We start from the raw sequence: 17810 nt of genomic DNA, 5'->3' as shown, positions 1-17810 counted from the left end.
GAAGGCATCTCCATCTCCCATGAAACACAAATATGTTTTCAAAGAAGTAACATAAACACCTTAAGTTAAAAACTTTTGCAAAATTGGAGATGTTTTTTGAGTTTTACCATTTCCACTGACTTTTTATATGATACTGGCAATTACACAAAAAATAGGCCATAAAAACATACACTATATTGCCAAAAGTATTAGCTCACCTGCCTTGACTCACGTATGAACTTAAGTGACATCCCATTCCTAATCCATAGGGTTCAATATGACGTCGGTCCACCCTTTGCAGCTATAACAGCTTCAACTCTTCTGGGAAGGCAGTCCACAAGGTTTAGGAGTGTGTTTATGGGAATTTTTGACCGTTCTTCCAGAAGTGCATTTGTGGGGTCACACACTGATGTTGGACCAGAAGGTCTGGCTCTCAGTCTCCGCTCTAATTCATCCCAAAGGTGTTCTATCTGGTTGAGGTCAGGACTCTGTGCAGACCAGTCAAGTTCATCCACACCAGACTCTGTCATCCATGTCTTTATGGACCTTGCTTTGTGCACTGGTGCACAGTCATGTTGGAAGAGGAAGGGGCCAGCTCCAAACTGTTCCCACAAAGTTGGGAGCATGGAACTGTCCAAAATGTCTTGGTATGCTGAAGCATTCAGAGTTCCTTTCACTGGAACTAAGGGGCCAAGCCCAGCTCCTGAGAAACAACCCCACACCATAATCCCCCCTCCACCAAACTTTACACTTGGCACAATGCAGTCCGACAAGTATCATTCTCCTGGCAACCGCCAAACCCAGACTCGTCCATCAGATTGCCAGATGGAGAAGCATGATTCGTCTCCACTGCTCTAGAGTCCAGTGGCAGCATGCTTTACACCACTGCATCCCATGCTTTGCATTGCACTTGGTGATGTATGGCTTGGATGTAGCTGCTCGGCCATGGAAACCCACTCCATGAAGCTCTCTGCTGAAGCACTGTTCTTGAGCTAATCTGAAGGCCACATGAAGTTTGAAGGTCTGTAGCGATTGACTCTGCAGAAAGTTGGCCACCTCTTCGCACTATGCGCCTCAGCATCTGCTGACCCCGCTCCGTCAGTTTACGTGGCCTACCACTTGGTGGCTGAGTTGCTGTCATTCCCACACACTTCCACTTTCTTATAATACAGCTGACAGTTGACTGTGGAATATTTAGGAGCGAAGAAATGTCACGACTGGATTTGTTGCACAGATGGCATCCTATCACAGTTCCATGCTGGAATTCACTGAGCTCCTGAGAGCGACCCATTCTTTCACAAATGTTTGTAAAAGCAGTCTGCATGCCTAGGTGCTTGATTTTATACACCTGTGGCCATGGAAGTGATTGGAACACGTGATTCTGATTATTTGGATTGGTGAGTGAATACTTTTGGCAATATAGTGTAGCTACTGATGCTTACCATATCAGACAAAAACTACTCTGCTACACACATTGCATTTTTCTTTTCTTTTAGAAAAAGTCACATTTCAGGTGAACTATTAACAGCTCAAAGACATGTACAAGAGGCTGTAAGTACGTATTTCTTTGCATTAAGGGTTCAAAAGCAAAAAAGGCTGAAAACCATTTGTATAAGTAATAATGAAGTCTGAAGTGTCACAACATAGATAATAATTGACTTTGCCAACTCCAGTATCGAGTGTATTATCAGTAAAATAAATAATAAAGTTTGTTTTGGAGGGCTTTATATATATAGTTAGCCTCATTCCAGGTCAGCATCTTCAAATTTAATTCTGCTGCTTCGAGAAACCATCAATAACTTGAAGATTTTTATCGAGAATTAATACAGATATCATCTTTCTACATGGCTAGCCTGCTATCTAAATGTCAGCAGCTTGCAGACATTGTTACCACAGCCTCTTAGACTAAAAATAATGTCAGTAAGATGAACTTGACACTCAGCGGTAGTAATGTACAACACCCACCAATATCTGTCTTTGTGAATCGGACAATATTTTTGATTTTTGTCTCAGTGGAAGTCTACAGAGAGTGAGTTAGGGGGAATGTCTTTCAGCATTAAAAAAATAAAGCACATAGTCCTGTTCAAAATTTTTTAAATTGGAACACCTCTTTCCACTCAAGGTAAAGCGCAAGCTGAGCAGAAAACAAGCACTAGTATTATTAATATGATGATGTCTACCCTTATATAGTCAGCGTTGCTTTAGAACTCAATAAATGTGATCAAGATATGTAACAGGCCAATGATGTTCTAGGTGTTCTATGGCAATTGTGTGTATCCTGATATACAGTCATGATATGCATGGTTTCTACCTTGGAGCATAGCAGACGTAGTGTAATAGTTGAATGGGACATTTTTAATCATGTATTTCTCTCCATCCAGTGATCCCAGCTTGTCCCCAACCAGTACAGACTTCCCAGTGCCAGCGTTCCCAACCAGCATGACGGGCCTACGGTGCTCCAGGAGGCGGTCCATGAAATAACTCACTCGAATGGTCTCTGTAGTGTGGACCAGACATGCCTGTACAGACAGAAACCATATAGAAGCATACGGATCTTCACATCAAAAATTCAATTCCGAATCTCTTTTAAGATACTAAAGGTTATAAGACTGCAAGAATTTTAGAAGTTTGAACCAATATTTATCAAATAAATAATAACTATAATGATAGCTATACTCATTTTCCATCATAAACATATTACAGAAAGTAAAATTTGAAAAAACAGATAAAACTGATTTTAATTCTAAGATATGTACCGTGCAGCACTTTTTGCAAACACACTATGCCGTAAATACACTGCTTCTGAATAACTTCAGACATATCATTAGCATTACTCAAATGTAATTGTTCTTATTCTATTGTACGTATCACCAACCTTTGAGACATGTAACTGGGTCTTTGCTGCTTAATGTGCAATGCTTACTTTGTCTGTCTGCTGTTTAGTGGGTATATCAGAGCTTTTTTATTGTTGTAATTTGAAACAAGGATAAGAGCTGAGACCAAAACAGTGAACTAAGAGATGCTAAATCAGACTGCACAATAATGACTACTGGGATTGTCTTCTGTCAAATATATTATTGTTAACTAATTATTTTTGCACAGTTAAATTAACTTTTTTACTCATATTTTCAGATTCAAGGACAATGTCTAACTTGCAAAAATACATTTTTTCAATGCGATTTGTTGTAGCGCCACAACAAATCACATCCCCATGTAGTATAAGCAAGCATGAATTCTAGAACATCATTCTCCCAGATGACAAGTTTAAATGTCATGCAGAAAAGTAGAAAAGCGTCTGTAAAGCAATAATCATAAATGTACCCCAAACCTGATCACATTAAAGGGGGAGCATATCATATCGTAAATGTTAAAAACTCCAAAGGACACAACAGCATTCGCAAAAAATATATTCTCCAATATCTCAGGTTACATAGGCAGATGGACTTGCACAGATACATTTGTACTGCATGTGACAAAAGAGCATTTAATGAATGAATAGAATATTTGATAATAAAAACAACAAAGTCTCATAAATTCCAATCTCATCACAAAAGACACATATACTGAAAATAATCATCAAAGTTTACCTCAATCTTTTTAGGACTGTATATATTAAATTAAGCCTGTCACCTAGACCCTGCAGGCCTCCAAAGGCAACTCCTTAAGTCTTTTTTCTAATGCAGTAAAATATTTTGAGAAGAATACGTCCAGCACATGAAACACAACAAAGTTCTCTAACAAAAAAAAATCAAAAACAGCATGTCTATTCTTAAAGTGTGTTGTACCTGTAGTGGTATATCTGCATCCATCTGAAACTTGGGCACCATCTTGGACCAGGGTTCAAACTTCTTGCTCTCGGGGTCTATGTAGTAATCAAACACAGTGCCCTGGGATGGAAACTTGATTGTTTTGAACTCAGCCACCCACCACTTGCTGAACTCCACTCTGTAGTCGACCAACTACACTCACACAGAGCACACACGCAGAGACACAGAAGGTAGGCAAGCAGTCAATACTCTAAAATGACTTCCTCTCTGCTTTTTCTCCTCCATACAGTAGCTATGGATCTATGCGTTTGATTTATGCTGGTGTGAATACAAACCAGAGGGCAAATAAATGGCAACAATATAGAGAAACAGCTACAGCAGTTGAAGGGTAGAAAATAAGAGATGGCAGGCCTATCTATCCATCTGTGTGATTCAAACAGTGAGGTAGCCTCATCCCCTGCTGGCTGGCAGTTCCTCGCCTTCTTCTCTGTCTCCCTACCCCTTGGTACCTGTCTCCTCTATTCACTACCAACTCTCCAGTCAATAAAACCACTTAGCATTTAAATGCATCTGTGATGGGAAAATAAAGTGGAGTACATTTGTACCAAGGGGAGAGCAGTTTTATCCCATAACTTAGATGGACGCGCTTACTGTACGGCACTAACTGGATTGCTTAGCAACCGCTCGCCACGGCTCTCCTGCTGATTTAAATTCAGGCAGCCTGTGTGTTGTTGAGCGGGAATGAAGTCCACTTCATTCTCAGATGGAGATCTCTCCCTTTTTAAAAAAATGACATTTCTTCGACTGAAAATAACATTCAAATGACTTTTCATAAATAGAGACACAAACTTGAGTTGCCTAAGAGCCATTGGGGCTTGAACAATACCAAGGAATACCCATAATGCAACTGCAAGAAACTCTTTCAGGAATGAGTTATGAGAAGAGAAAAAGAAATCATTCAGCTGTTTCAGTTATGTCCTCATTTTTTCTCCACTTTATGCAACCACTTAGTAAGCCTCTCACATGCCCAGAGGCCCATGCAGTACCTGGTCCTGGAACATGGCTCCCCCAAAGGCCCAGACCGCAGCAAAGACAAAATAGAGCTCATAAAGTTCTTTGGCACAGTCTGATGGAGTGTTTTCTGGAGTCAGAAGACACTCCAGCAAGTAGCACAGCATCTGGACCAAACTCTGCTCAGGGATAGGGATGATTTTCTTAAACCTGGACAAAGACAGACACATTAAATCACAGTATTCAAGCATTACTGTTTATATGCTTTCTGTGCTAACTTGTGCTAACAGAATAAAATAAAATGGCAAATTATGTTTTCACCTTTTGTAATTTTGAATTGTGTGCACATTTTTTGCAGATGTAACAGAACAAACACAGCTTTTTGATTAATTTAATTAAAATTTCTGTTTACTTCCAAGAAACCAGATGACAAATTTATGAGCTATGGTACAGTAGTGCATTTTAGGGATTTTTGGCTTCACACTGTCGACAAAATATTCCTCCTCTCTGTCTCACTCCTCTGCTTCCTGTTTTTGTTGTCTGCTCCAATAACAGTAGTGATGGAGGTGTTGGAGGAGGCGAGTGGTCCTGGACAGAATGCAAGATGGCATCCCGTTCTTCTGAGTCAGTCCCTGTTTGCCCCGGTCCAACACGCCCACTTAGCACAGTTCCTCCCTGTGTTATGTCATACCCCAACATCCTGCGTCACAGCATGACTGCAAGTGCTTAATATCAGAGTGGCTCAGAGCTGCTGGTGAGCTGTTACCTTGATCTAACAGCGTCCAGGCAGGAGGGCAGGTACTTGTCAAACAGTATGGTCAGGTTGGCCTTCTCTGATTGGACATCTCTCTTGTCGATCCAGCTAGAAACTGGTGGGTTCCAACCGAGGTCTGCTGGGTTAATGTACAGGATGCCTGGAAGAAGAACAAGCAAAATCGGACTTTGGCAAATTCTGTAATCATACTACGGCATGGTCCAATAAATCTGTCTTGGGGTCCTGGGGCAAAAAAGTGTTATAGACTTAACCACACCCCATCCCCAACCATCATGTAGTGTCTATGAACTGAAGCTGTACAGCTGGCATTATTTCTGCTTGGCGCAGCATGCCCTAGGTTTCAACTCACGAGTGCAGACGTAGAGAGGGCATGAACTTCCTGTCTTATGCCTTAGATGGGCTCCATAGGTTTCAGTTGGGTTGCTGCTTTCAACAGGATTATTCTGTGTACTCATAACTTCAGTTGACATGTTAGGTCTTCCGATCTTATCTTTTTTAGCTCTTAAATTTGTTTCACACATCCTATTTATCTAATTTTATCATTTGTTCAATCTTAAAATGCCACAACAGTGTAAAACTACCAAAGTCACCAAAAATAGTTGTTTTTCCTTTAAAAGGCATTCAGACGTATCTTACCAGACAGAGCATTTTTGGTGATGATTTGAATGGTCAAATAGACTAGTTACGCAGTCTGATGTAGTGGCAACAACTGCAAGACACTGTCAACAGAATGTCTGTTTTTGGTCAACATCATCGGTGCTGTAGGCAAAATATTTCCAAACTGGCGACTAGGATTGTAAGATGATGCCAAAATAATCATGATTATTTTTGATCAATACTGAGATAACAATTAGCTTATTTATCACAACTATTCATTGATTTTAGAGAGAAAATCTCTTTTGCTCTGTCATAAAGCACTGCTTTCATTTCAGTGCTGTGCTACATTGCAGTTAAAATACAAATCTGTATCACAATATGACTTAAAATAATCTTCACCTGAATCCACTGCAGAATCTATAAATATTTCAAATTGCACTCAAAATTCCCCACCTGCTAAACATTTGCCTATCGATACACGCTACAATTACTGATGTTCCCTAAAGACCTCACATTCAGGCTACAGTAGATAGTAGCTCGGCGGCTATTGCCCCGAGACGCCTCTGGTTTCCACTTAGTTACTGCAGCGCAGCAGCTCAGACAGCTGTGTAGCCAAAAATTACATCAAAATTTTGTTCAGATTTAGCCGAGCTGAAACCAAGAGTTTTTATTTTCTACACGAGTTGTTTCTATGAGCGGCTCACTTTAAATGTCAATATTACAACTTGAGCATATTCATTTATCTTCCTTTTCAGAATTTCTGTCCTGTTCCTAGCTCATTTTACTGTGCATGTGTGCAGTGTTCATATCAACAAACTTGAGTGTATCCCAAAACACCTAAATCAGATCAACTCATGTGCAATCAGACAGACATCTCTTGTAGAATATGTGTATAAGTGAGAACCATGCAAGTACTCCTTTTGTATTAAGCAGCAAAAGTTGTGTAATGTGCTTGAACTGATTTTTTCTAACTTCATGTTACACTTTCGATGATTACTGTGCATGTGCACACCACAATGTTGATTCTGCCACCATTAGTGCGACAGCAGTGTGTCTATTCACACCTCAAGCAAATAGAGTAACATGACATTGACAAAAATAATGTGTTGGTCTCCACAATGTCTGTAGCTGCTTGATAGAAAAGAACAAAAGGAAGGAACAAAAACAAAAACTACCTGCTCTGGACACAGTAGCAGGGGTAGCAGTGTGGAGGTGGCTAATCTCAAACACCAGCCTCATGGTCCGGTTCAGAGGGATCCGCTCATTACTGGCCAGAGTCAGCACCTAGCAAAAGGAGGGAACATATTTACATATAGTCTGCATAGATAGTATTGAAAAAGAATGTGTTCCTATTATGTCATCTTGTATCCTCAGCTATTTTCATTATTCTTAGCATTATGTGTACACACTGCCATTTATTCTCATCCAGAGAGTGCACATAGTTTACTACTCACAACAGTGATGAGTCAATCACATTTCACTTTTTTTTTATCTGAATGCTCATTTAGTGAACAACAGAGAGTAAAAATTTCTTTCTGATACTGAATAAAAGACTCAGCTTATTCACACACACACACACACACACACACACACACACACACACACACACACACACACACACACACACACACACACACACACACACACACACACACACACACACACACACACACACACACACACACACACACACACACACACACAGACTCAATTTGCTCACACCTTGTTGTCATCCATGACTGTGTTGAGTGACTCAATCCACATTGGGTCAATATCTCCATCCAGAACAATCCACTTAGGCCCGTTGTGACTAATATTGGCCAATTCACGCATTATATTGGAGAACAGGCCTGTAGGAAGAAGAGGTCACATTATGGATATTAGAAACAGCTCATTAAACCCTTTGTGTTGATAAAATAGCGTATCTAAAGGAGTCAGCAATCACCATCTTTCCACTCTCTGGTTGCTGGGTTGATGATGCCAAAAAGTTCGTCATTGGTTACAGCCTTTGGGTTAAGGTCTGCCCACACAGGCCGCAAATTCATGTTCTGATAGGTCCTTTGGAGTGACCTCATCACCTGACTCTTCCCAGTGCCTGCGTTCCCTATCACAAACACTGAGTGACGCACTGCCAGCAGCTCCTCCAGCTGCACCACCTAACACACACAGAATGCAACATTTTCAGTTCTTCATTGTGTATCACACAGAGGAGACTTACAAAATGAATTTCAAACAAAGAACTCCTCCACAATAACACTGCATTTCATATACACTGCAGCATTCTGTCTATTTTATCTCATCCTTAATATTCTTGCCTATGGTGAGTATAATTTGATGCAGAATGACAGGGTAGTGTGATGCAGTGCAGTGCAGCACAGCAGCTCTGAGCACTGTTTACAGAATACAATAAATGACAGCAGTGGTCTTCTGGAACGACAGATATGTGCACCCACAGTATTCTGTGTTTACATAATTAAAGGGCCACTCCACCTATTTTACACAGGAAATTATATTGGATGGAACATATTAATCAAGAGTTGTACAATGCCTTCCTTGATGGAGACCAAAAGTGATCAATATTAAATCAGGGGGAATTCATTTTTACATAAAAATGATAGGAAATGTAGACTATTATATAGTGGTGGGATACGATGAAAAAAACTAATCTAATTAATTACAGCCCTTGTATTTAATTAATCGCAATTAATTGCATTTTTGTCAAATAGCAATATTTGACACAAGTAATTATTTTCAATCCAAATTAATTTTGGTTGACAGTTCAATCAATGAATAGACATATGTGTTTATAATTTAAAATTTATGAAATTAATACGATTTTCAAATTTGACATATAGAAAAAAGTTATTTTGATGATTTAATGCCTGGATTTAGTTCGGTTTTCCCATTGTATGGCACATAACAAAAGCATAGGTAGTTCAAGGGCCTTCAGAAAGTTGAAAATCCACAGATTCATTCTGTTTTCAGAGTTTCAGGGTCTGATAAATGGTGTAATTTTGACGGTTCTTTTTTTTAGGAATATAAATTTTTATTTGTAAACTAAAATATTTTTTCATGAATTAGAAGTTTATAATTAAGTTATTAAGACAGTCATTTTGGTGGTTTATTACTCTGCTGAGGCTCCGCGCCTTTGGCAGTGTAATAACTTAAACCACAATAATGTTTCATTTCTATTTATGTGCATTTTTCATCTGTAAGCAGGCAAGCAAGCGCGTTTATTTATACAGCACATTTCAACAACAAGGCGATTCAAAGTGCTTCACAAGGACATTAAAACAGCAGATGAAAACACAATTATAAAAAGAAAAACAAAAGAAAACACATTTATAAAATCATTAAAAAGGTCATTAAAATTTAAGGATGCAGAAGAGTAAAAGGATCAAAAACAAAAGTTAGGAAATAAGGACATTTTAAAAGTTACACTGCAGAGTTTGTCAAAAAATAAGATTTAAAGTAACTTAAAAGAATTTAGTCAAAAGCAGCTGAGAACAGGTAAGTCTTCAGAATGGACTTAAATGTGCAGAGAGTTTCAGCAGATCTACAGTTACCTGGAAGTTTGTTCCAGATATGTGGAGCATAGTAGCTGAATGCAGCTTCTCCATGTTTGGTTTTCACTCTGGGAAATAATAGAAGACCTGATCCAGATGACCTGAGTGGTCTGGTTGGTTTATACTGAGTCAGGAAGTCTCTGATGTATTTTGGTCCTAAACCATTTAAAGCTTTGTAGACCAGCAGCAGGACTATAAAATCTACCTTCTGAATGTCTACTACCTTCACAGATTACTGCAAACTCAAAACTCAATCATAGCGATTATAGTCAACATTTTATGATTTTTTTGTAAACTGAAGCACTTTCAGTGTCTTCTAAAGTGGTCTATTCTGGGATGGTTACACCGTTAGCCGGTAGCAGGACTGTCTTAGCTAATGTTAGCTCTGGTGCAAACAGCAACATGTTTTGCATTGAGGTGATAATGTCGGCTTGAAGTGCTGCCGTGATCAGAAAACTCCTTGTTGCACAATTTGCACACAACCACACTTTTATCCAAGCTGCCATGAGGAAGATTTTTAAAAGAAAACTTTCCTCTCAACAAGCACAATGTGTTCTCATCTTCCTTCACTGGTCACTGTGCTGACATCACTCCTATGGATCTTCTTCACAGCTGCAGACCGTAGACCGTATGCTACAAACAGACGTTAGGTTCATTACCGCCACCTACTGGGCTGGAGTGTTCATCAGCGTTACCGATGTACAAATTAGGGAACTGAGAAAGGTGCGATTAAATGCATTAATTTATTTAACTCTTTATTTACGATGTAATTAATTAATCGAAATAACCAAATAACCACTCGTTTTTTGTTTTTCAATACTCGTTTCAGAACGGAAAATCCAATTACCAAAATATACACGGACCAGTAGGGCTCGACTGATTTATGAATCCTTTACAAAATAATCATCATCGGCCGGAGTTTTGCCGATTAAATGCCGATATATTCTTAATGTCTCATAAAACAGTAAATGCTGTTAACTGTTAAGCAGAATGACGTCCTTGTGCCATCTGTCCAATACATGGAGCTCTGACTCCATGCAATCCTCAGTTCTCTCCACTGTCTTCTCAGTAACATACAGGAGTAAACTACAGCCAGGCAACATTACAGGAGTGGGCTGAGTGAAGCTTGCCGACAGGTAAGTTTATAAGGACGTTGTGAAATTAACAATAACTCAACATGTCTCCCGTTTCAGTTTAACTTTCTTTGCCTTGTGTCATGATAACGAATACTTTTGGCAATATAGTGTGTATATATATATATATATATATATATATATATATATATATATATATATATATATATATATATATATATATATATATATATATATATATATATACATACATACACTATATTGCCAAAAGTATTCGCTCACCTGCCTTGACTCACATATGAATGTAAGTGACATCTCATTCCTAATCCATAGGGTTCAATATGACGTCGGTCCACCCTTTGCAGCTATAACAGCTTCAACTCTTCTGGGAAGGCTGTCCACAAGGTCTACGAGTGTGTTTATGGGAATTTTTGACCGTTCTTCCAGAAGGACATTTGTGAGGTCACACACTGATGTTGGACCAGAAGGCCTGGCTCTCAGTCTCCGCTCTAATTCATCCCAAAGGTGTTCTGTCGGGTTGAGGTCAAGACTGTGTGCAGGTCAGTTAAGTTCATCCACACCAGAGTCTGTCATCCATGTCTTTATGGACCTTGCTTTGTGCACTGGTGCACAGTCATGTTGGAAGAGGAAGGGGCCAGCTCCAAACTGTTCTCACAAAGTTGGGAGCATGGAATTGTCCAAAATGTCTTGGTATGCTGAAGCATTCAGAGTTCCTTTCACTGGAACTAAGGGGCCAAGCCCAGCTCCTGAAAAACAACCCCACACCATAATCCCCCCTCCACCAAACTTTACACTTGGCACAATGCAGTCTGACAAGTATCCTTCTCCTGGCAACCGCCAAACCCAGACTCGTCCATCAGATTGCCAGATGGAGAAGCGCAATTCGTCACTCCAAAGAACGCGTCTCCACTGCTCTAGAGTCCAGTGGTGGCGTGCTTTACACCACTGTATCCCACACTTTGCATTGCACTTGGTGATGTATGGCTTGGATGTAGCTGCTCGGCCATGGAAACCCATTCCATGAAGCACTGTTCTTGAGCTAATCTGAAGGCCACATGAAGTTTGAAGGTCTGTAGCGATTGACTCTGCAGAAAGTTGGCCACCTCTTCGCACTATGCGCCTCAGCATCCGCTGACCCCGCTCCGTCAGTTTACGTGGCCTACCACTTGGTGGCTGAGTTGCTGTCGTTCCCACACACTTCCACTTTCTTATAATACAGCTGACAGTTGACTGTGGAATATTTAGGAGCGAGAAAATGTCACGACTGGATTTGTTGCACAGGTGGCATCCTATCACAGTTCCATGCTGGAATTCACTGAGCTCCTGAGAGCGACCCATTCTTTCACAAATGTTTGTAAAAGTAGTCTGCATGCCTAGGTGCTTGATTTTATACACCTGTGGCCATGGAAGTGATTGGAACACCTGATTCCGATTATTTGGATGGGTGAGCGAATACTTTTAGCAATATAGTGTATCTGTGATAATGCTGTCCATTTCTCCTGGCTGAAGTTACTTTAAGTTAACATCAGACTGTAACCTCTGATACAAACATGTTCTAACATCGTGTTTTAAAAATGTTGTGTAAATCTGAGGTTACGTTTCCTGATTTAGTGTTAACGCTGATGCTAAATCAGGTTAGTCTGCATCATAAACTAGTTAACTGTTAGCTGTAGCTAAGTATCCTGCAGGTCACAGCTGATCAATCACAACGGATCGATAACTGCTGTTTTAATGATCAGCAGATATAAATAAATCTACGTTTATGTTACTCCACAGAACTGTTACTGATGAATGTTAATCTCTCAGTTCAGTTCTGAGTTATTATCTCTGTTCTTTGCTTCAGACAGTTTTTTTCTCTACAACAGTCACATGGAGCTCATGTTAATGCTAATGATGCCTTAGAAAAAAACAGAATAAACTTTATTGTCCATCTAAGGCAGTAAAATGGTTTGTAGCCTCAACCAGGAAAACAAACATTTCCATAAGATTAAAAAATAAAACAAAAACAGAACACTCTATTGTGTTTCATTCATATCCTGATGATTTCACTCTGATATTTAATGTTCCGTATTCTGTTTGGTTCCACACTTGCTGATGACCACATCCGGTCTCAGGAAATGAAAAAACTGACCTTTTTTTGTTTCTGTTTCTTACTGATTTTATTTATTTGTTTTTCTTAATATAAAATTAAGATCAAAGCATTTTTAAAAATTTGTATACACGGACAAGCCGTGTGTGGTTCGCTCATTCGTTTTTCCGTTTCAAAATAAAATGAGAAAAAACAAGTAATCGCTTTGTTTTTTCGTCTAAAAATTAAATTCGAAAAACAAAAAGTAGAGAAAGAAAAAAATGCTGCGTTTTTACAAATTTTAAGGTTTAAACAAGAGAAAAAGCCTTTTCCCATTTGGAAGCTGCCGGCAGAACCGGAAGTCAAAGTCATAACTTGTGGCGACTTGACTTCACTTCTCTGTCCCAAACTCAGCACCACGTACTTTGAAAACAACGAACACATCTTTGTCTTATTTAGAGGAAGTGGACGCATCACACTGAAAGCTCATGATCTCAGTGTGAACAAAATTGCTTTAATAGTCCAAGTAAGTATTTTTAAGTATTAAAATATGAAAAACTCTGGCGATTCCGACCTGTTCCAGTTTAATCAGGTTAACTGTTGATAGTTTCCATCTCCAGATGTTTCGTCGCAGATTTGTCCTGACCAGATCTGGCTGTGTGTGAAATAAAGATACTAGATAAAGAAGACCTGCCGAAAAATGTCGACATCACTACTTAATAAAGTCTATATCCATATAAATAACATCTGTAGACAGTAAAAAGAAATGTGCTGGTCGCAATAAAAAAAAACAAAACATATTTTTATGAACAGTGAGAGGAAACGATGGAATCCAGAAATAAAATCAGAGACCACAGTCTGACTCATCATGCCACCGATCAGTCCGATAAACGTCCCGCTTCATCCACATAGATCTTTGTCATCCTGTCAGGTGTTTAACACCTGGTGATTGTTCAGGAAACACGCCCAGGTTAACTGGGGATAATCACAACTTAACACAGGCTGCCTGGTTAATAACGAGACACAAAACTAATTAATGTCTCACCAAGAAAACCCACAACATAGAAGCTCGTCCACTGCTGTGTGTTAGTCTGAGTTAAGTGGAACAGATCCAGAGCAGAACTTCAGGTTTAACTCGGGTTTGTTCTCAGAAACACTGAGAGCCTCAGCAGCCTTCCATCATAACAACACACAGCAGAACATCAGCTGGATCTGATAAAATACATCAGAACAACACGCAGCAGAACATTAGCTGGATCTGGTAAAATACATCAGAACAACACGCAGCAGAACATCAGCTGGATCTGATAAAATACATCAGAACAACATGCAGCAGAACATCAGTTGGATCTGATAAAATATATCAGAACAACACGCAGCAGAACATCAGCTGGATCTGATAAAATGCATCAGAACAACATGCAGCAGAACATCAGCTAGATCTGATAAAATACATCAGAACAACACGCAGCAGAACATCAGCTGGATCTGATAAAATACATCAGAACAACACGCAGCAGAACATTAGCTGGATCTGATAAAATACATCAGAACAACACGCAGCAGAACGTCAGCTGGATCTGGTAAAATACATCAGAACAAACTGAGACCATGTTGTTAAAACTAGTCGCTCAGAAAACAATAAAACACGTTCAGTCCTCCGTCCGAACCGTCATTTTAGAGCACGTTAACCGTTGACGATATTAAATAAAAATGGAAGTAAAGGGATCCCATCTGGTCAAAACAAACAATATATGTGTGAGCTGTGACTTTCTAAAAACTCTGGCTGATTTAGAAATGGCAAAAAGATACGTTTAAAGACATCGCAGAGGAAGACTAGAATACTTCCAGTACTGTACAGTCTGAGTGATTATAATACGCAGGTAGTTTGTGTTATATTTTTGTAATCCTTTTTACATCCTTGTGAGGATGTTTATCGGACTGATCAGTGGCATGATGAGTCAGACTGTGGTCTCTAATTTTATCTCTGGATTCCATCGTTTCCTCTCACCCTTTATAAAAATATGTGTTTGTTTTTTAAATTTCGCCAGCACATTTCTTTTTACTGTCTGTAGGTGATATTTACATGGCTATAGACTTTATTAAGTAGTGATACCGACGTTTTTCGGTGAGGTCTTCTTTATCAAATATCTTTATTTCACACACAATATTTAATATTTAATATTTCTGGTCGGGATGAATCTGAGGAAGAAACATCTGGAGACGGAAACTATCACCAGTTAAACTGGAACAGCGGCACCAATAGATGACCAGTATCCCATCATAAACTGTCGTCCACATGTGGGATCTGACTGTAAAACACACAGAAGTGGAACGTAACATTCTACAGTTAATAAAGTATGGCACTGAAAATAACATCTTTGGTTAACAGAACAAATTCCAGCTCTCTCCAAATCAGCATCGACACATGATTGATCTTCTTAAACTGCTCTCCATGCAGAACCTCCTGACTCTCACAGAACAACGTGGAGCTCCATGATTTCTGCGTGGGTTTTCCACTCTTAAAGAGAATGAAATAGGATAAGGGCTCGAGGACAGCCATTCTAGATGTGTTCACGGTCCAGACCAGCTCTAAACTGTTCTTCCTCGGTGACTTCCGGTGTTGCTACAAAATAAAACAACAGCCGTATTTTGTCTTTCGGGTTTAAAAAGCTACAGCAAAAAACCAACACTGTGTTTTTTTCATTAGTTAAATAATACATTCTTACATTCAGGTTTTAAAAACAGAATAACAAAAAAAAAAAATCGTGGTTTATTGGTTTTTTAGATTTTATTTTGAAACTGAAAAATGAATGAGCGAACCATACACGGATTACGGACCCTACTATTTACCATCTTCCATTTTGAGTTGATTGTTTCTGCCACTACCAGACAGAAAGATAAGATCAACTGCCCATTTGCAACATGCAACATGCACATGCGCAACGATAAGTCTACTTGGACAAATTGCTCGAAATGCTTTGCCAGAAACGTTTCAGGGATTTTGAGTCATTCTGTGGTGCAGATGCCTTAATTGCATTAAAATGTTTAATCAGATTAATCATGATAATGGATTAATCCGTGTTAACGCATACATTTTGACAGCCCTAATTGTATTGTATTGTATTGCATTGTATTGTAGGTCATAACAGAAAATGAGATTAGAATTGAATGACAGAATAAATAATGGATACCAACACTGACACTAAAAAAGTGCTGCAGTAAAAAGAAGTAGGTAAGCAGGCTGTATTACTTAACAAAGTAATTATGTATTTATCTATATTCATGTCATTCACAATTTCATAGGATCTGCATCATATTTTGCACAGCTTTCAAAAGCCTAAATATCCCCCACATGAGGTCATTAAGATTACATTGGATTGAACCTGAAGCTCCAACAGAAAGAATGTTTTGGGGTTAAGGAGCTAAAAAAAAAAGTGTGCATTTATGACAGCTGGAAGATCAAGCATAACACATTTTTGAGTTGCATTATGGGAAGTGCAGTGTTCAGTACTAACAACTAAAAGTTTTTTTTTCAATCCTACAACATTATGGAAGTGCAAGACTAAATTGCTAGAGTCTACCTAAATGTACAGCAAGTCACAAAGAGCTATCTTCAGCCACAAGAAGAACAAAGATTTGTGGAACAGATGGTGTGACCCTCACAGGCCTCTGATCTCAGCATCTTGTAGTCAGTCTGGGATTCCATGAAGCGGCAGGAGACAGTGAGAAAGACTGAATCCACAGAAGAACTGAGACAAGTTCTCCAAGATGTTCAAATATCTTGAACATCTGTACACAGGTGTAACAATTCCATGCTGTTTTAACCAGCCTTTGATCCCAAAACAGATTCTAGGTGGATTTTGGTCCTGTCATATTTTTACACACTGCAAGCTACTTTTTCATTGCAATAAGTCCTACACCTCTATGGAAACAGTTTTTTTTTTTTTTTTTTCAAAATGCCATTGGATGCTACCAATAGTGGTAAAAAAACAAAAAAAAAGCAGCTTGTTCTACATACAATATTTTACTACATACAGTTTGAATTTGGCTTTCTTCTGAAGAGAACTGATTTTTTGGAGACAGAAATGAGGCAGAATAAAGTGGCTTTGATGAAATATCACAATTTCATATATCAAATCACAATAAAGATTTTGTTAGTTCTGGCACATGATTTGTTTAAGGACTTTGAAAATCAGACAATTCTCTCTGGTTTTACAGTGTTTGGCTCTGAGAAATGGTGTCATTGTGGCAATTTTTAAAAGATAATATGCCTTTAAAATCTGACAATGGGTTCAGAGGGTTAAAGGCAAATACTGATTTGGTTTAAGTTTTTGTAAGTCCACTTGCACTGTATGTAAATAAAAGGTATTTATTACATTATTTTTCAAAGGATCTTCAGTATTCTTTAGGGCATGAAACATTTACACAGTATGATATATGTATAGTCTACTGTACAATGTAAAGAGAGTTGAATCTGGTTTACAGCAATTGTAGTTACAGTGTCATAAATTCCCATCACCCATTTTTTCTAAAGCATTCTCAATATTTTGGCTTCTCCAATTCTTAATCTATAATTTCTTTTTAACTACGTCTGGGGTGTGATCTTTTTCCACTTTCTTCTAATTTGTTCTAATTTGTTCCAAGACCCTACATGTTTCTCATCTTCTGTTTATCTGAGGTGGATATTTTCCCAGTGTTCTGCATTAAAATGCAATGGTCTACTGAAAATGCTAATTTTCTATTAACTGGAATGTCTGAATAACTGAATAAATAATAGAAATGTGGAAATGATACGCCTTTCTTTTGTCTTTTGACACAGTTACCCCACAATCTTTTTTTGGTTTTACAATTTTGAAGGTGAATTAAAACACTGTAAAAATTGCCTTGATTTGTGGTGTAACATTTCAATGCAAGTATGTGAGATGACAC

General features: G+C 38.7%; 1 protein-coding gene across 1 annotated transcript in view; it reads right to left on the bottom strand.

Moving 5' to 3' along the window:
- Positions 1–17810, bottom strand: part of dnah9 (dynein, axonemal, heavy chain 9) — a 248565-nt gene that overhangs the window by 127457 nt on the left and 103298 nt on the right. The window contains exons 38-44 of the mRNA XM_023276189.3: positions 8075–8285; positions 7852–7979; positions 7305–7413; positions 5524–5671; positions 4793–4967; positions 3765–3938; positions 2291–2498 (exon numbers count right to left, since the gene is read on the bottom strand). Of these exons, the coding sequence (XP_023131957.2) occupies positions 2291–2498; positions 3765–3938; positions 4793–4967; positions 5524–5671; positions 7305–7413; positions 7852–7979; positions 8075–8285 (1153 nt within the window). The remainder of the gene's footprint in view (positions 1–2290; positions 2499–3764; positions 3939–4792; positions 4968–5523; positions 5672–7304; positions 7414–7851; positions 7980–8074; positions 8286–17810) is intronic.

This window comes from Amphiprion ocellaris, chromosome 18, assembly GCF_022539595.1.
Source record: "Amphiprion ocellaris isolate individual 3 ecotype Okinawa chromosome 18, ASM2253959v1, whole genome shotgun sequence".
Lineage (NCBI taxonomy): Eukaryota > Metazoa > Chordata > Actinopteri > Pomacentridae > Amphiprion > Amphiprion ocellaris.
The sequence above is the reverse complement of the archived record's forward strand: the minus strand, read 5'-3'. Positions and strand labels throughout refer to the sequence as shown.